General features: G+C 42.1%; 1 protein-coding gene across 1 annotated transcript; it reads right to left on the bottom strand.

Annotated features, from left to right (window-relative positions):
• Positions 1-19,129: 19,129 nt before the first annotated feature.
• On the bottom strand, positions 19,130-20,083 carry LOC141732631 (olfactory receptor 6E1-like). Its single transcript, XM_074561890.1, is given in 1 exon segment — positions 19,130-20,083. A coding segment is annotated over 1 exon segment (954 nt).
• Between the last annotated feature and the right edge of the window lie 604 nt (positions 20,084-20,687).

Here is a 20,687-nt window from a genome sequence, read left to right as displayed (position 1 = left end):
TCTGCTGTACATTAATCCGGCAGGCTCGTACAGACTGCTGCTCCGGGGGTGTGCTCAGAATGGCAGGTTTAGGGATTGTGCTGGCTGTTTGGGGTTAGCCATGAAAAATGAGCTAGACATGAGAACAAGGGGTTAGAAAAGGAAAAAGATACTTGGAGAAGATTTCACCCTCCCCCACGTAGAAGTTCACAGTTCAGGTGCTAAAACTTGTTCGTCTCACCTGTTCTTTTTGGTTTGGTTTGGTTTTTTTTTGTTCAGTTGTTTGGTTTGGGTTTGGGTTTTTTTGTTGGTTTTTTGTGTTGGTTTTTTTTACAGTCATTAACATTTACTGTTCTTGTTTGCTTAGCATTTGCAAAACAACCACATCTGTTTCCAAATTTGTGTCTTCCTTCTGGGTGTTTAACACCTTTCTTTCAAAACCAGCCTATTCAGCTAAGGAAAGAAAAGTTCCTGTGTGACTGCCTAGAGCCAGAACCTGCCAGGAGCTCTGGCTGCAGGGAGATATCTCCAGAGCCCTGGCTATTTAGTGTGAACAAGGGCTGACTCATTGCCAGAAGGCTTATGGACAGTGCTGAACAACATGTTTCTCAGGTGTCTGGTGAGGTAATGCCTGATACTTTCTTCTGGCCTCAGGTTATTCAGTTGCCAACAGGATGTGCTGATATTATCATTCATGCTCGTTGTGGTCTTTTTAAGATTTTCAGGCCAGAACCTTTTTAAATTATCCACCACGATGCACGCAGTCCACTGCAGCAGATTCCCAGGAGGCTGTCAATCCCAGTACCATGGGCTAATTCATGCATGGGACTTCTTGCTTCCACTTCAGATGGGCCAAACCAGATTTCAGATCATAATCCTGTTGAAAAACTGGATGCCTTAAGGGCCCGGAGAGAACAGGGTTGGACTAGATGACCTGTAAAGGTCCCTCCAACCCAACACATTCTATGATTCTATGATTCTAAATGGGACAGGAGTCACCTCCCAGGAGACCAGTATCTTCTGTGATGCACCAAAAAATCCTGATACCCAAGATAACAACAATGTCCCTCTGAGCTGGCTTACAGGAAGAGAAAGCTGGAGACAGAATTGGTGATGGGTGTCATCAAATGCCAACTCCCTGTCTAGCTGTTGTCCCTAAAAACAAGGGTTCTTCACCCAGTGTGTGAGAGCCAATCAACACACTGAGTTAAGATAGTTGTCTTCATTTCAGTTCTGCAGAATAGGGTGGTAGGCATCTCATGCAGCCAGCACACCTGTTACGTCTTTCATACAAAAAGGTAATGAAGAAAAATCACATCAAAATAGCTGACTGGTCACTTTTAATTACACGACAACACCTCATTTGCACATGTCGGGCTCATTATACTAAGGTGGTCTTACATTTACATATAAAATCTCCTCCTAGAGGTGTGATTTTTAGTATTAAAATAATCTAACTTAACTAGAGGTTATACCTTCATCCTATCAGCTACCACTAGGTTACTGTTTAACTTTCTATTCTGTTGGGGCTCCACTTGGAACAATGTCTGACTTCAAGATTGGACTATTTATGTTTATGGGCCTTTTGGTTTAGGGACTTTCTATTCCTGTTGCTATGGTTTCAGAGTATGCCATCAAGGCCACTCAGTTTTGTGGACTTTTAGCTCTTTTCGACATCATAGCCTGCTGTACTTTTAGGAGTACCAAGTACTGGAAGGGAACATATGTCATTTGTATACAGATAACATAGTGCTGTTAAAGGTCCTTGAGGTGGGAAGGCAATGCTGCATTCTTCCCTGTTCTGCTTTCTCACACACACTTTGTTTTATTGGCACGTTCCTACAGATGGGAAAATTGCTAACAGATCTATTTCAGTTTGAGACCTGACTGAAACCAAACCACTACTGGGAACAACAGGGAGGAACAAAAAGGCTGAGCAGTCCTTCCAGAATGCTTACGAGTTCTGTTGGCAAACCAACTATCAGGGGGTGATTTTCCTGGTACCTATAACAATACTTGTAAAAAATGTCCGTTAGGCTATGGTTGCCTTTATGCATCTTGCATATCTTAAGAAGAGAGAAAAAGCAGCATCCATAACATAAAAGTAACTGGTAGGAGTAGGGGTTCCTCATCCAGCCTTTTGTCTGGGTCTGAGGTAAATGTTGAGTCTTTGTTGGTGTTTTTGAGTCTCTCTGCTGTGGGCTGACGGCGGTCAGAACTGGGGGCTTTCTCCTGTGTAAAGGAGAAAAAGGGGCTGCTTTAAATCCCTGGCTGTTTGAGATAGGAAAAAAGGATTTCAAGCACGTGATCCAAGGGTAGTGAGACAAATCATAGAATCTTCATGGTTGGAAGGGACCTTTGAGATCATCGATTCCAACCATACACACACAAAAAACCCCCCCTACAATCTCTGCCCTAAAGTGCTAATCAAGACGTTTCTTAAATACCTCTAGGGATGGTGACTCAACCACCACCCTGGGCAGGCTGTTCCAGTGCCTGACCACTCTTTCAGTAAAGTAATTCTTCCTGATATCTAACCTAAATGTCCCCTGCCACAACTTCAGACCATTTCCTCTGGTCCTGTCATTATTCATCTGGGACAAGAGGCCAACACCCACCTCTGTACTACCTCCTTTCAGGTATTTGTAGAGGGCAATGAGGTCTCCCCTCAGCCTCCTCTTCCCCAAACTAAACGTGCCCAGTTCCCTCAGCCTCTCCTCATGACAAATACCTGACAAAAGCCTGACTAATGGTTTGTGAAAACCTTTGACAACAAAATTAATGAGAGCAAGGCTAGGGGTGGGAAAGAAAAACTTGCAGGAGCCAAAACTCTTTGGGGTTCTGTTCTTGCAGATGTGAACTGTGGAACTTCAGATGGAAGCTGCTGTAGCTGAGTTAGAGCAAAACCCAAATGAGAAAAACTTCTACATGAAAGCCCTTATTTCAGTTTGAACCGGGATCATTCTGTTGTAACAAAAAGCCCTACTTCTATGCTGAATCAAAACAAGCTGCTGCTTTTTGTTGTGAACATGAGAGGTTTCCTTAATAAGCACTCAAAGGCTAACTCAATCTTTATCAAATCACTAATGCTCCTCTCCATTGCATATGTGTATATGCAGATATATTCCCTTGTTTCTGTATATCTGTGCAGTTACGTACACAAAATACACTCCTGCCCCATCCCGTCTGCTCCTCAGCTGTGTTGTCTGGTCATAATCAGCCATCAGACTCCACTTGTTCCCCAGTGAAAATATCTTCATTATTTTCTTTCTCTTAGCAGTTAAGGAATATATTTTTTTTATCTCACAGTGGAATCTTTCAACTTAGGTGTCCAACAAATTTCAGAACATTAACAGAACCTGTCACCCCTGCCCTCCCATTCAGATCAAGTGGATGTGCTCCTTCCTTTCAAAGGACTTCCTTTGTGGGAGTTAAGGTGAGACAGAGAGGTATGTGGGACAGAGAGCTTCATTTGTGATAATAGCAGCCTGAAGTTTGCTAATTCAGAAATGAAGCTGCCACTACAGTAGGGCAGAAAGAGTTCTCAGAAGAGACAGGTTTGGGTATTCTGTTCCCACAGGTCTTTTGCACTCACTCTACTATCAGCAGTCATTACCAAAGGCATCTTACCCAGATGAAGCTGTGCAGACTTGCTCACAAATTTTAAGCATCATTACCACCCAAAATGAAAAGAAACACAGGGAAATGAAATATAGATCCTTATGTTCACTGACTCCATAGAGCTGAGATACTCTGCAATAGCTGATTCATCACGTCTGTCTGAGAATCTGGGGCTCTTTACAAGATTTTAATTTTTGTTACTAGCTAAGATACTCTGGTTTTCCATGCTGATTTATCAACTCGGCTTCTTCTTTAAAGTTCTGCAGACCCTTTATGCCTTAAGCGATCCATTTTCTCCCTAAGGATTTCACGTTGGATGAGCTGAGTTAATTGCCCATTCCCAGCTAATAGTCTTTGCACAGTAGTGGGACATTTAAATGCCTGTGAATGTGCAATGGAGCTACCTGAATATCTTCCCTCAGTCCAGAGCCACCCAGTTTGCTTCACAATACCACATAGAGAGGTTTAATGATATGCTGAGTACAGACATTGCTGACAGATATTTATTTTCCTTCCCGCCTCAGAATGTATTTGTTATTTGGCGGGGGGTGACTTCAACATTGATGGCTTGTTCATAAAAGTGTTCCCATTTTTGACTTTTCATTATTCCGAGAACCATTGGTGGCTACTGAAGGTAGTCCAGGCCCTAAGAGACCGAGACATGTTAGTATTATACTCTGGTTTAGGACGAGAAAAAGAAAATACTTCAGAATAACCTGTTGTCCAAGAAATTTAGACTGTTTGCATGTATGTGTAATTGGATTGTATGATATAAATAAGGGTGAATAGACACAGAATGTGCTGACAATAATGTATTAGTAAGGTGTTTATATCCTAAAGCAGGGACGGCCAGAAACTTGGATAATTTTTAAAATGTACTTAGCACGGGAAGAACATGATTTCTACTCCCAAGTAAACTTCATGCTTATTTTGATAAGTATGAATGTAAGGACAGCCCCAACTTTTGTACTTTTTTATTGTTAGTAAAACTAAATATATGAGCAATTAATAGATGTGACTCATATGCCCTTTCTTTCATTTAGAACCACTTCACAACAACCTGTGAGGATGAAAAAGAGCAAGGTAACAAAAAACAGGTGATATAAAGTTTAATAAAGCAGAGATTTAAAGTATTGTCTGTATAGTCTATATTTTAGCATGAAATAATTCCCTGGAGAGCAAATTCTTACAAAAAGCTACATCCAGGACAGACTTATGAAGGTTTTTGCATATACAACAGGTGCAATACGTTTCATCTCTATTTAAACAATAGCATTGTCGGGTAACTATTCCCATCTAGCTATCCTGTGTTCTGCTATGGAGAAAAACCTATGGTAAGGGGTAGTTCATGCTGCCTATGTCCAGATGGGGTTAATCACTTTTTAATGGTACTCTGGGCTTCAAAGTAGGAGCCCAGATTAATTTTGGCTAGACATCCATCTTTTCGAGGACATAAATTAGGCTAATGTCTCCTGTAGAAGTGTAACTGGTAGAGGGAACATTACCAGTATATATCACTATAAATTCTTTAATCTTCCCTACAGTCTTCTAGTATAAAAGACATCACTTGCTCAACTGAAAAAGTAACTGAGAAATGAAACAGTAAAACTTTTATAACGATCTCAAATCTCCTGGTTCATTTAAAATAAACATTTAAATCAATCATCACAATGCCTCCTATATTACATATATATGTGTATATGCAGGTGTGTACAAATATATGCACATACACATGTATATCTCTATATTTCCTCTTTCCTATTTGGTAGCTGGCACCAAATCCACTCATGACAGTCCCCCCATTAGCTGGCACTTAGTCCATGCACATGTACACATGGATAGAGTGACACTACACAGAAAGAGTTAAGAAAGGATTTAATAAGAAGACAGGACAGACTGCGGTGATCAGGTGTAGGGCTCAGAGCACTGACCCACCCCATCTACACACCTAACTGTCCACCCCAGTTTATTCTTCCCCAGTCCTCTTTCCACAAACATTCCTTTGTAATTTCACCCGTTGAATATCCCAAATCCTCAGTTCCTCTTGCCCCCTTTCTTATCAGTTACAAATTTTCAGGGAGGCCTCTCCAAAGCTGTGTCTGGAGTTTCTTAATGGCCTGTCAGTTGGTGACTGAAGACTTTTGGTCTTTGCCATTGTCTCCATTATCCCTTGTTAACCAGGTTTTGTGCCCCTCTGTGCTTTTGTTTATCGCTTCCCTCTTTCCCTATTAACATATTTGCACTGAAAAGGTCCTTGATCAGATAACCATAGGAAGCAGACCCTCTCATCTTCCACATATCTTTACAGTTAGCACCCCCAGACACCCACATACTTCTTCCACACTAGCTGCCATCTTTCAGCAACACCTTCACATCTGTCGTCTCCCCAGAGATGCTGTGCAATTTTAGATTCAACTGACTGTTTATCCCACCTTTCAGGTGGTCCTCTCAACAGGCCGGGCACTCAGATGGATCCTCTCAATCAGACCTGGGATAGGGAATTCTTTCTGGTGACCTTTGCACCTGAAAGATGCAAATTTTCACTCTGCTGCTGATTTATCTGCTCACTCTCCTGGGGAACATGGTCATACTTTCCACCGTTGTGTTTCACCACAGTTCCACACTTTAAAGTACTTCTTCCTCAGCCACTTCTAAGATATTCTGTTCACCTTAGTGATTTCCCCCAAAATCTTTGTCAGCCTTATCTTGGAAATAAAGGCTTTTTTAGTGGCTACTTGTGAATCCCAACCTCCTCCTCCATCTTCCTGGTGTCCTGCTTTGAGCAACACAGGACAAATTTCTGTTCTAATGCTAAGGAAAACTCTGCCTTTGGAAGACTCTAGTGTCTGAATTTGGGAAAATATTTACCTCATAGCCAGCTAGGCTATGTGGGATTCAAGCTCTCAGTGTTTTCAAGCCTTACCAGGTGCAGGGATGAGGAGGAGCAAGGCCTGGGCATCTGACCCAGGCTGGCCAACAGGATTATTTCATACCATGAACGTCACATTCTATGTAAATTAGAAAGTTTGCTGTGTAGTTTCTCTCTCCTTTGATGGTGGCAGTCCAGAGAAACTCCTTGCCTCAGTGCCGGATCCCTGAGGCCTTCCCTTCCTCCTGAAGCTGTTGCGCTCACAGTGTCTGACATTTACTGTCCACTGCTGGGAGTGCATGGCTTCCTACTGATATAATTGGCTGAGTATAATTCTTGTATATCTTATATTAGTATCAGGATTAATACTGGTTCTTTAGTATTATTGTTAATTATTTAGTCTTATCCTATTAAATCTACTTATATTTCAACCCTTGTGTTTCCTTGCTTTCCCTGATTCCCCTTTCCAGGTGTGGAGGGATCATCAGGTGATAGAATAATTGTCTAAATGACAATAAATTGTTATGGGTTTTCCCAAATCATAACACCTGGATATCCTTAAGTTGGTTCATCCAACCTGAATTGATGCTAGTGGTCACTTGCAACCTGTTGCACTATATTGTAACTTTGGATGGTTGATCATGCTCTATGTTCATCCTTAGCAGCTGAATGATGGCATCTCTACCAGCAATCAGCCCCACCATCATATAAACCAGGCTACCTTTCTGGGCCCAAGAAACTGGACATTTCTTTTGCAAAATTACAGGGTCCTGGACAGGCTTGAGATGTGGGCCCATATGAACCTCATGAAGTTCAACCAGGCCAAGAGCAAGATCTTGCACCTGCGTCGGGGCAATCCCAAGCCAAATACAGGCTGGGTGGAGAATTGATTGAGAGTGTGTGAAACGCTCCTTATCCACTAACAATGGCTCAGGCAGTGATCAATACGAAGCACATTTTATTTAGACATTCTTGCAAGAACAGGTGACCTAGCAGGTAGGCACACCTGAGGTCCCGAAGTAACTTCTTTTTATTTCCTATCCCCAGCCGAAATTTCCCTCCCCTGTTTCACCACTGGCTAGGTATTCCGGAGTTTACAGCCTGTCCGATTTGCCTAAAACTAATTCCATTCGCTCTGCCTCTGTTTACTTCTCCCCATCACCCCTCCTAAACCCCTCACTCCACCTGTTTGTTTCTTCCTTTTTTTGGTATTATTGCCCACAGTAGCTGGTCTCAGTTAAACATTCATCCTCCCGTTAAACCACCGGTCCGGCATAGGCTGGTTTCTCCTTTGTCTAAGGGATGAGCATTCTTGCCTGTCTCTTGATCAGCCTATGTGTTGTTAATCATTCTCTAGCTACATCATTGCAGACTGCCAAGTTGTTCCTTTGCAAAAACAATACTTAGATTTTTCTTACAAGAGCAGCCCTGAGGAGAAGGACTTGGGGGTGTTGGTGGATGAGAAGATCAACATGAGCCAGCAATGTGCGCTTGCAGCCCAGAAAGCCAACTGCATCCTGGCCTGCATCAAAAAGAAGCGTGGCCACCAGGTCAAAGGAGGGGCTCCTACCCCTCTACTCCGTTCTTGTGAGATCCCACCTGGAGTACTGCATCCCGCTTTGGGGCCCCCAGCATAAGAAGGACATGGATCTGTTGGAGCGAGTCCAGAGGAGGGCCACAAAGATAATCAGACAGCTGGAGCACCTCTCCTGTGAAGACAGGCTGAGGGTTGAGAGACTTCGGGTTGTTCAGCCTGGAGAAGAGAAGGGTCCAGGGAGACCTTATAGTGACCTTCCAGTACCTGAAGGGGGCCTACAGGAAAGGTGGTGAGGGACTCTTTATAAGGGAGTGCAGCAATAGGACGAGGGGTGACAGTTTTAAACAAAAAGGTTAGATAAGAAGAAATTCTTGACTGTGAGAGTGATGAGGCGCTGGCCCAGGTTGCCCAGAGAAGCTGTGGCTGCCCCATCCCTAGAGGTGTTTGAGGCCAGGTTGGACAGTGGGAGGTGTCCCTGCCCAGGGCAGGGGGGTTGGAACCAGATGATCTTTAAGGTGCCTTCCAACTCTAACCTTTCCATGATTACTTTTTGGTTTGTTTTTTTTTTGCAGAGATCAGCCTGTATATTCATTGATTGCCTTGTGTTGCAACTGTGATGTATGTGTATGAACATCAAAGAATTACATGTCATGTATATGAAGGCACTAGTCAGCACTGTCATGGGAATGTTCAGATTACTAATAAATTAGTCTAGTTTCAAACTTTAAAACAGAACTTCACTAGGTTGACATTCATTAATATTATACATCATCAGTGGTTAGTTTTTAATCATCGTCATTCATTATCACCATCTATTCAATTCTTAACAATGTTATTCTGTGCTTGTTGGTGTCTGACACAATGAAAGCTGCTCCCTGGAATTCAGCAAAGTTGCTGCTGCTTTTATGACGCTGCTAATAACCCTTCCTTGGCATCCACATCTGAGGAGAAAGTCCCGGAAGAAGGAGGACATTTTTTTACCCAAAAGATGGACTCTTGATACAATCTATGTATTTTTTAAAAAGGAAGGTAGAAAGAAGACCATGAATTATATATTTTCTTTTTCCAAGGACATTTGGTTAATTTTTTCCTGTAGATAATTCCTGCTCCTTTTCAACCATTCCCAAAGATATTTCTGGTCTTGATATTTTTCTGTGTATATCTATTTTTAAATAAAAAGGGAAGACATTTCTTCTAATCGTCATGTTATTTTTTATTTATTTTTTTCCTTTCAGGGTTAATTTTCCTCAGGAGAAAACTAGACACAGTTATTACCTCTCCTCCTACCTCAGTATGTTTGTCAAGCTAATGAAGAACTGGTACAGAACTGAAACTCTGTTGTGTTTCAGACAGACATACCTGAATTACTCATTATGACTTCTGCAAAATCAATATTCAGAAATCCTTAAAATGATCCCAGCAATTTGTATATGTACTTTACTCCTGCAAAATAGGACTCCAGTTCCGATGGCTAGACTCAGAGTATACCAACATGACAGACTATTACTAGTTATGAATAATAACTATTATTAGTTATGAATTAATGAATATTATTAGTTCGATACTCAATAATGAATATTATTAGTTATGAATCTTCTCCCACTTCTGCGGAGGAATGTGTTCAGACAAACAATTAACAATATATTTCTAGCCTTTCTGTGATCAGGGAAACACCTGTAATGGGAAAAGCTGTGCCCACTCACACTTCTTCAGAGGCATTGCCAATGTGTGATATCCACCAAGATGCAATGAGGAGAAATAACTGGACTCCAGACGATCCAATGTGAATCAACAGAAGCCCTTTATTAAGCACAGATCATCATCTTTTATACCCTGTGTTGTAGCCGTACGTGCCACTTGCTTATTTCTGATTAGCTAGTTACACTGTCCACGCGCTGTCCATGCAGTTCATTCACACATCAGATTGGTTACAAGAATTTGCATAGTAACTTTCTTAGTCATTAGCACAACATGTTTTCTACCTTCTCAGTTCCCATTTTTCCCATGTACTAATTCCATCTTCTACCACCTGTTTTGCTCTTAATCCAATCTCTCATAGTAGGGAGGCTGGCTCACGTGACCATTTTCTCTCAGATGCATTCCTACAATACCCCCTTTTTCTTCTTGAGCCAGCCAGACCTTATGCATGGCATTTTTTATAATGTCAGTCACTTTGCAGAGAACACACGAGGCTACCATAATCAATAATAATATAACCAACAATAGCATGAGCCCTTGTTTTAGGAAGTCTGATAACCATCCCGTTATACCCCATGAGCTTAACCAATCATCGAAACTGTTTTTAACCGCTTTTAATTTGGACATGTTATCCTTCAGCTCCCGTAACTGCTTATGAATGGATGATGAGTGGTCAGAAAGGTTCATACAACACATACCTTCAAAATCTTCACATCCATGATCCTGAGCCAACAGCAAAAATCAATCATCACCCCTATGGTGCCTCCACAAAAGTTCACGAGGGACGTGTTAAATGTTGGGTAAACTGAATTGAATCCTGCTGTATTAAAAGAAGCCGAAATACCAAGGGTTCTCAATTTTGTGCTCAGCTACAACTTCCAATCACAAGGATAAGCCCGACACAAATTCTCAGTGGCATCTTCAAATATCAGTACCCTTGCCCTTCTTTCTGCGCTGTAGATGACCGAACCTGTTGCTACAGTGACATACTACCTGTTCCCACTAGTCCTCCGTAACCGACCAAACCTCTGGCAGTAGCACTGTGTAACAGCACTGTATGCCACACCTTGACCAATCCTTGTGAATGGTAGACTTCCCTAATCTCCTGTCGCTCAGCCAGCTCGTGTTGAGGTGAACCTGACTCTGTACTCTATTGCAATAGCTAAACGAATTAAACCCGTCACCTTACTTAGTTCTTTATTAAAACACACAGCACACCGGATTTAAAAACACACAGCATACCCTATCACTTTACCTAATTCCTTATAAAAAACACACAGCACACTAAAATTAAAATACACAGCACACCGGATTAAAAACACACAGCACACCGGGCCGCAGCACGTGGTCTTTCAAACCACCACCGGCCTCAACAATCCTCACAAGGCACAAGGATCCATGGGTCACAGTTCCACACCTAGGGCACTGCACTTCTTCAGCCCTCACCGTCGTCGTTGGTATTGTGGGGTAACTCATTCGAATCCGTCTGCTCAAACCAGGGCTTTATCCGCTTGGCTGGTACCCATCTGGTTCCAGCATCTGTAACGATACAGGCATATCCTCGACCCCAGATTAGTAGTCTACACGGTCCTTCCCACTTCCCCGTCACACTGTTTTTAACTGCTACCATGCCATTTGCCTGCCTAAAATCTCCCAGGTCTCTCTGCAGGCCTGCGCCGTGCCGCACGATTGGAGGTACAAGGCAGTGTTGAGGAAGGTGTAGGAAGTTCAGGACGTAAACGTCCTTGTTCAGTCGATCTACAGGACTCAGCCCTTGCTCTCCCCCTTTTTGTTTTTGAAGCAAATTTTTTAAAGACTGGTTCATGCGTTCCACTATGGCTTGACCCGTCGGAGAATGTGGTGTGCCAGTCACATGTGTAATGCCTCACAGCTGTAGAAATACCTGTGTTGAACGGGCTACATACCCTGGGCCATTATCAGTCTTTATCACACGCGGTACGCCTAAGGCCGCGAACGCGGATCGCAAATGCTTTCGTACATGTTTGCTAGATTCACCAGTCTGCGCAGTTGCCCAAATTGCAGTTGAATAACAGTCTACACTCAGGTGTATAAATTTCAGTTTTCCAAATTCTGACACATGGGTTACATCAGTCTGCCGGAACTCCAAAGGTCCATGCCCTCGGGGACAGATGCCGGGGTTGAAGTTAGGTATAAATGGTTGATAATCAGCACACGTTTGCACTATACCTCGGGCATCAGATCCGAGATCCCGAATTGTCTGTGCAGCATTCGTGCAGATTGATGGAAGAATGTATGAGATGCCCGTGCAAACTTATCTGGAGGTGGTGCGGCCCATGCAGGAGCCACAAGTTTATCAGGTCGTCTATTGCCCTCAGCTAAACCTTCTGGGAGCCCCAAATGGCTGCGAATATGGGTGATGAAATAAGGATCGTGCCGTTCATTGGGTAGTAGCAACAATTCATGGAGCAGGGTGAACAGCTGCTCATCTCTGACCTCCTTCAGCAAAGCACGCTCCATTTGTTGAATGATTCCAACCACATATAAGGAGTCACATATGATATTAATACCTCCTTTTGTCCACCTACAAACACTTCTAGTACAGCACGTAATTCTAGCTTTTGTGTGGACCCTTTACAGTCTGTGATCACAATATCATGCCATTTATTGTCCATGTACCATGTTATTGCTGCTTTCTGTGTCTTTGGCCGTACGCAGGCCTCTGCTTGTAGACCTGCCACATCTTCCCCTTTTTTGTTTAACATCAGACCATTTATTAACAAGGTCGCCATGACTTGTGCTTCTGCTCGTTGTGACGCTCTTAGCAGGTTATATACTAAACACAATTAAAAACAGAATCAAAAGGAACCCTGCTAAGGCAATAAATACCCAGATTCCTAAATTTAGCCCAGAAAGCCAATTTCTTTGGATTTACCCACGAGAAATCCTTTTGTAATATTTCAAATACATTGCGGTTCATTAAGTCTTGAATCTTTAGTATTTGAGCTTTTAGCTGATCATGTAAAGGGCGAATATTTTGTTGCAATGACATGTCAAAAGCACCTTGGAGATGGTGTTTAACCATTTCTCAGCCATGTAGCAACGTATTCCAGGGGAGAGATGTAACACAAAGTCTTCGAGAGTTGTACTCCCAATCCCAATACAGAGAAAGACGTGTTTTTCATGCATTTTGACGATTCCCTATCCATATTACTGCTGTTTTATACCTTACTCGTGTTAAATTTACACAATAAGATTGATTACATTCTTGTATACTTGCATTTTGAGCCGAAGCAAACATACGGATGAGAAGTACAAATCATTACAGAATTGTCTTGCTCACAACTTCTATTTGTTGCAGTATTATCTGTGGTTAGCATGCACCCCGATTTAAGGTGCTTATAATACACCTTGGGTTGTTCAGGCCATTCAACAGTTCTTACAAAATGTCGATCTACTGCTGTGGATGACAAAGAAGACATGTTTAGAAAATTTAAAACATGAGTTGCTTTATACACTCACTCTTGAGGTATCATACCTACAGGATTCCCCCTTTTTTGTTTAGCAAGCATGGTTTTTAAAGTATGATGCATACGCTCCACAATTGCTTGCCCAATCGGGGAATGAGGAATACTGGTGACATGTTTAATACCCCATATCTGTAAAAAAAAAGACCTGTATTTTAGCAGACACATAAGCTGGTTCATTATCAGTTTTTGTAGTTTTCGGTACTCCCATGACTGCAATGCATTGCAACCAATGTTGAATAACATCACAAGCCTTCTCTCCTGTATGAGCAGTAGCCACAACAAAGTGAGAAAACAAATCGACTGAAACATGTCCAAATTCCATAATGCACGTAACATCGGATTGCCAAAGTTCATCAGGTGTAAGCCCTCTCAGGTTAACCCTCGCAAATGATGGCAGAGGAGCCAGCTGCTGACAATCGGCAAAAAATACCCACTCTAATGCAGTCAGGCTCTTTGCGAGTGCATCATCCCATTGTCCTGTCAGGGCATAAAGTTGAAATTCTTGTAGGAAGGTGTTCAATGCGTCTTGCAGCAGTAGTAGACTATATCTTATCTGCAACATGCTGTAATGCCTTCGGAGCTGTTGGGGTTAATGAACATAGAACTTATGGGGGGGGGCGGAGGCAGACACAGTGCTTCAGGGCATACCCTGTATCTTCAAAGTGCGCTCATGTCTCTCTCCCCCTCTCTGACCCGAGACAGCCCCCTTATATCCTGCACTGCATTGACTGGAGAAGTACAGGCTAGAGTCACTGCATGCATGGCCAGTGCACGCAGCAAGTCCCACCAGACTCTCCTGCACTGGATTAAGTAGAAAAGTACAGGCTAGAGTCGCTGCACGCGTGGCCAGCGTATGCAGCAAGTCTCACCAAACTCATGATCCAGCTCTGCTGACAGCGGCTGTCTGATACGTGACTACATTGTTGTAATCCTTCTTGTTATCTTCTTCTGTGAAGGTCAGGTTCTCATGGATACACACGTAGTTTTTAGAGCAACATATTCTACAACTCGTATGAGGGTATGATGCAAAGCGGCATTTACAGCTGATCGTATAATGCTTATTAAACATGGCAAACAGCATACTAAACATAACAGACAAATTCCTTCCACACAGGCAATGAGTATAACTTGCTTCAACCAACCCCACCCCCGAGTCCATCCAGCAAAGAGATTTCACCCAGTGGTCTCCACCAGTTGCTGGTTCGGTCGGCGCAGTTCCTGCAACTGGGCACGGATGGATTTGGAGTGGTCACTTAGATTCATACAATACAGTCCTTCAAAATCTTGACAACCATGTCTGTGAGCTGAAAGCAAAAAATCAGTAGCAGCTCTGTTTTGCAACATCGCATATTGAATACTATCTACATCTAGCAATAACTCAGAAATAGCTGTACTAGTAGCATTGTTAAACTTATCCTTGGCAGCAAGAGAGTCCTTGTTATCACGAATCCTTGGCAGCAAGAGTCCTTGTTAGCAAGAGCGCATGCGGACTCCCTGTTCTTGCTGGTACTGTGCTTTGATCTTCTTCCACAACAGGCCAAGATTCTCAAGCAGCTAGATAAGGTGTCTGTGAGTCCATTACCGGCTTATGTCATCCAAATGTTTTTCTTGCCAGCACCCGAGACTGAATAACGATTGGTGTGATATATGTGTTTTCCAGCACCCAGGTGCGAGTCCCTTGAGTGTATTTACAATCCTCCTTGCCGATCTTCCGTTGCTTTCCCATATTCCACCCTCTTGCTCAAGAGACTGCTTCTGCTGGGGTTCATTTTAGTCTCGCAGGGTATAACACAGAGCAATCTACTAAGGCATGCAATAACATATACACATATAGGAAAAAAACAAAAACATATCTCTATGGTACTGCTTTGAATCAGGTGTCCTATTTCTCTTTTTCTGATGCTTTCTCGTAATGCGTATGGCATACTTTTGTGCTAACGTGGCACATTTCCCATCTAATTGTTCCTGTTTGGTTTCTTTTTTTTTTTTCCTTTTTTTTCTCTTTTTTTTCTCTTTTTTTCTCTTTTTCATTTCTCTTTTTTTTTCTTTTCTCTTTTTCTTTTTTTTTTTTTCCATCACTTACGACTGACATAAAAGTCTGCCTTTGCAACAAGAGCTCAGTTTCTCATTTTTCCTTAAGTTTCTCATTTTCATACAGAGCATCCTATAGATTTTGGCTCAACTCCTTTTCCCAATCAACCATGATCTTATAGACAAACAACAAACAACCAGCGATACGCCCCGCACGGGCGAGCCGTTTCTGAGAGTGTAAATGTGTCGGCTCGTGAAAACTCCCCCAGTATTTCAGGACTTCCATCGGTTCTACAGCCCATCCTGGTGTATCTGCCTGGGGCGCGCTCGCCTTACGTCTAAACATTGTGTATATACAAACTTCTTCACTTGACGGAGTGTCAGCCCTAGATGCATACGAGAACAGTACCACACCGGGCAGAATACCTGCTCAAGTGTAGTCACCTAACGACACTGCACACAACAAAAAGCAAACAGTAGCACACATGCTGATCAGCAGGTATAAGCTGGCGCCCACACACACTTACACAGCAGACATACAAAACCAGCACTTCCATCTCAGGGAGACGACTGGGGAGGGAAGGGGGCGAGGCGGGCCATGGCAGGAGCAAACAGCTCCGGCTCTGTCCTTCTCTGCTGACATTCTGCCTCCTCCCTCGGCCTCAGGTGGAGCAGAGGGGATCAGCAGGGGATCATCCCAGACCTTCGGACCTGGCCTGTTCGATCCCCCTCCCATGGGTTGTAATGCTGCAAAAGCCCCGGCTGCCATGGCTCGCTCTGCATTCATATCTTGTAAGGTCGATAACACCAACCACCATGTCATCGCTAACAGTGATGCCTCTTTGTCTCCTTTACTTATCACTTCCCACAGTTTTTTCCCAACAGCCTCCCATATTTCTGGTTTAAAAGCTGTCTGGGGCTCTGGTGCAAATCCATTCTCTCTGCACCAGGTTAACAACCTTCGGAGCATACGCTCGTCGTATTTCACCCCTCTCTTAGAGGGGATATGCAGGAGAAGTCTTAATATAGCCCCTTCTTCTTTTGTTACTTGTTGCCCCATCTCCTGCCCCGGCTGCTCACCTCTCTCTGGGTGTCCGTGGCCACGTCGTCTGTTTCCTCTATTCCGGATTGCCGCCCAATCCACCCGATCTCAGTCCAGCTGAGCCGTCCTCCAGCCGGTGGATCTCCTTCTGGGTCTTCCGCCCCTCGCATTCCGATGCTCAAGCCAAGTGCCGATCGGTATCACGTCGGGGTCACCATCTGAGGAGAAATAACTGGACTCCAGACGATCCAATGTGAATCAACAGAAGCCCTTTATTAAGCACAGATCATCATCTTTTATACCCTGCATTGTAGCCGTACATGCCACTTGCTTATTTCTGATTAGCTAGTTACACTGTCCACGCGCTGTCCATGCAGTTCATTCACACATCAGATTGGTTACAAGAATTCGCATAGTAAATTGCTTAGTCATTAGCACAACATGTTTTCTACCTTCTCAGTTCCCATTTTTCCCATGTACTAATTCCATCTTCTACCACCTGTTTTGCCCTTAGTCTAATCTCTCATAGTAGGGAGGCTGGCTCACATGACCATTTTCTCTCAGACACATTCCTACAATGCAACAGCCTGATTTACCTCCTCCTCTATCTACTATTGTAACACCACCCTGCCTGGCCACCCTACTTGCACATTCTGCAACAACCATGAAACTTGTGTGCCTCCTTCAGTAAGACTGGGTCCCTGCCAGAGCAGTAACAACGGGAAGACTGGCAAACTTTTAAAACTACACTATAATGTCTACTTTAACCAAGTTCACTTCACTAATACTGTCAGATAAGATCCCCCAAAGATCATCATTGATTTCACCTGGTCCTGCAGGTTCAGGAGTACACACCCTGCTGTGTTTTACAAAGCTCTGAAAATGCTCTATTCAGAGTAGGATCATTTAAATGAAGCCCCATTGCAGGTATTATGTGAACTCTAGAACAGAAACACGCTTCGTAAATCTCCTAATATTTCCAGTTTCTCTCTAGGAAAAATAAACAAATAAATATTTCTGACCACATCCAAGCTTTAATGAGAAAGAGTTAAAAAGAAAAAGGAAACGTTTGGTTTTGTGGTTTTCTTAACTGTACTGATGTGGAGATGTGAACTGCTCGCTATAGAGTAACATGCTCTTCAACTGATCTTCAGGTTATGACCTAAATGTGTGTTCATGGAGACACTAGCTGATCACTGAGCTCATGTTTTCAAGTGTTTGCTAAATCGTGGCCTGCATCTGTCGCCAAAACAGCTTCAAGTGAGTTTTTGGGCCTTTTGGTTTTCTTTTGTTCTGTCACTAGACACACTAAATGCTTCTCTTCCATGCAAGAAAAACAGTTTTGAAGAATAACTGGAGAAACTTCTCAGGCTTTACTAGTTCTAGACCATTCAATTAACAGAGTTTCCTAACTCTTCCTAAGCCTCATAGCTCTAATGGTGATGATCCCACAGTAATTAAAACTTTTGTAGTTTTCATAATTAGCATCAGGGAAGGAACAGATGATATGTTGAAATGATCCACTTTTATTTTGCTTTTGGACTTACATGATTATGACAGGCCTAAAATAACAACTGTATTTTTACACAGCCATTTTGAAAAACAGAAAAGGGAGCTGTCTTTTGGGCAAAGGCCAAAGGATTATTTTCCTGAGTAAAAATAAATAAATAAATAAAACCATTTTTGTTATAAAATAAAATTTTATTCTTAAATAAAAGTCTTTTCAATTCAGACTCAGAAAAGAAGGTGCTATAAACAATATTGGCAATTAACAGGTCCACCACAGAGGTCAAGCGGAACAGGAAAGAAAATTCATCTGGAAAGAGCTGGTAAAGTCAACATGACCTTCACGCCCAGAGTCTTCTTAGACAAGTCCAAATTGGTTCGCCTCAGATGCAGGTGACAACAGTAAAGAACAACCAGGAACTTGAAAAGTATGAGGTTTTCGTCTTCTGAACTCTGGCTTCGGATTTTAAAAGTGGCCACCCTGAAAATCTTCCTAACAGCTTTGGAATTGCGAGGCGTTCAAAAACAAGCCTGGAGTTTTTAATTTTCTTGTAGGTTTAAAGTTCAAGGGTATTCCCACTAGATTGAGTAGAACACATCTCCACCCAAGGCTCCCAAAAGTACAAATACCATCGCAACCCCCAGACTCTCAGTACTCTTCCAAAAGATGGATCTTAAAATGCACTGACAGATTTCTAGAAGCTCTTCATTAATTAGTATTCAAAGTCCATACTTCCCACAGAAGGCAAAACTATAACACAACACAACCACTACAAGGCAAGGATTCAGGTAGTAAGCAAATATATATGCCTTAAAGTATCCCACCACCCATCAAGGTCCCTGACAGAGTAATATTAGTTCTGTTTCTTTAAAACTGAAAGAAAAATTCCATTAGCACAGAAACAGAACAATCAGGGCTTGTAAAATAAAGTTTGCAAATCTACAGCATTGACCACTTTCTAGATCAAAGAAAAACTTCTTTCTTCTGTAACCTCATTAAGTGTACCTTCCTGTGGCAAGTTCAGTTTGTTGCAGTCCATGTTCATACACCAATATGGTCTTTCTCCTCTTATTATTGCCCTCCTAAATCGCTCCTGTATTTCCAGTATGGTGTATATCAAATGCCTGGTTTTCTTTTCAGAACCAGCTGCTATATTGCTAAAATGTATTGGAGACTCATCTTCCACCATATTGAAGTTTTTGTCATGTAGGCAAAAAAGTGAGTGATGGACAAGAGATCAGAGACAGTAACAAAGTTTCTGACATTCACTGCACAAATGCATACTAGGAATATTTATATGTCTTCAGCCTTTAAGGTGCTTCACCATAAAGTTTCTCTACTTGTCACTTGCCATCAGACTCAGAATTGTTCTGTAAGAACTGCACAAATATTTTTGCAAGGCTTCTTGAACCTGCCTGTTCCTCAGACTGAAGATGAATGGGTTGAGCAGAGGAGATACCACTGTGTTGAGAATAGCTACCCCTTTGCTGATGTCAAGCCCACCCATGTGTATAGGTTTAACATATATGAAAATGCAACTCCCATAAGACATGAAGACAACAATAAGGTGAGATGCACAAGTGGAAAAGGCTTTCTGCCTCCCTGAAGCAGATGAAATGTGCAATATAGTGGAAATTATATTGGCATAAGACAGGACTGTGATAATGAGAGTGCCCAGGAGAGAAAAAACAGCTATTGAGAAGTTAACAAGATCTAGAACAGGTGTTTCTATGCAGGAAAGTTTTACCAAAGGTGCACTGTCACAGAAGAAATGGTTAATGTTTTGGTTACAAAAGGGTAACTGGAAGACAACAACTGATGGGCCAATAAGAAGTACAAAGCTCATCCCCCATGAACCAAGTACTAATAAGCTACAAAGCCCATTGCTCATTATGGTGGAGTATGTCAAGGGATAGCAGATGGCTACATACCTGTCAATTGACATTGCTGTCAAGAGAAGAAACTCTGTCATGCCAAAGATGAAATATAAAAAAAATTGAACAAAGCAACCAGTCACAGAAATTGTCCTTTCTCCTGATGCTAGGTTAAACAAGACCTTAGGAATGATAGAGGAAGTGAAACCAATTTCCAAGAGTGAGAAGTTCTAAATAAAGTAATACATGGGCACATGGAGCCCACAGTCCACTATGCTGATGGTGACAATCACTAAGTTTCCAATTATAATTTATATGTAGATGATGAGGAGAAGCACAAAGATAAAGATCTGCAACTTCCTGCCAGCTGTGAAACCCACAAGGATGAAATTCTTGACCACCATTTGGTTTTCCATTGCAATATTTACTTATGTGTCTTGTGCTGTGAATAACTGTGGGGGAGAGGAAAGGGAAGATTCAATGCTATATTTTAAATTTAAATGTATATGAAACATGAATCAGCAGTGAACTGAAAGTGAAATGACTCTCTAACATAAAGGCACGTTATTAATAAACTACTCAATACTTTTGTTTTCTTTTCCATCAATACTAGCTTTTTGTTTATTCCTGATTTCAAAATATGGAAAATTATACAGCTGCTGTAGTTCATAATACCACTGCACAGTCAAATCCTATCTTCAAAAAGAAAGCTGAGAGGACTAAAATAAGATTTCAAAAGAAAAACATGTCACTGAAGTCAGTTTCTACTAACCTGTTCCAATTTCTTTCCAATCTAAGAAAACCATTACAAAGTTTAAGGGAGAAGAAGATATCCTATTGTTGTCGAGTTTTCTAAACTCTGTGATGTATTTGAAACTACATGTGTTGCAAGAAAATAAATCTACTTTCCTAGGAGTCTGTTTTCAAAAAATTTCACATGAATAGTAAGTTAGTTACCTTTGTAACAAGATGAAAGTCAGGGTTTAAGTCTAAGATGCTTCATACTCCCACTGTTCTAAT

This window comes from Larus michahellis, chromosome 18 (assembly GCF_964199755.1).
Source record: "Larus michahellis chromosome 18, bLarMic1.1, whole genome shotgun sequence".
NCBI lineage: Eukaryota > Metazoa > Chordata > Aves > Charadriiformes > Laridae > Larus > Larus michahellis.
The sequence above is the reverse complement of the archived record's forward strand: the minus strand, read 5'-3'. Positions and strand labels throughout refer to the sequence as shown.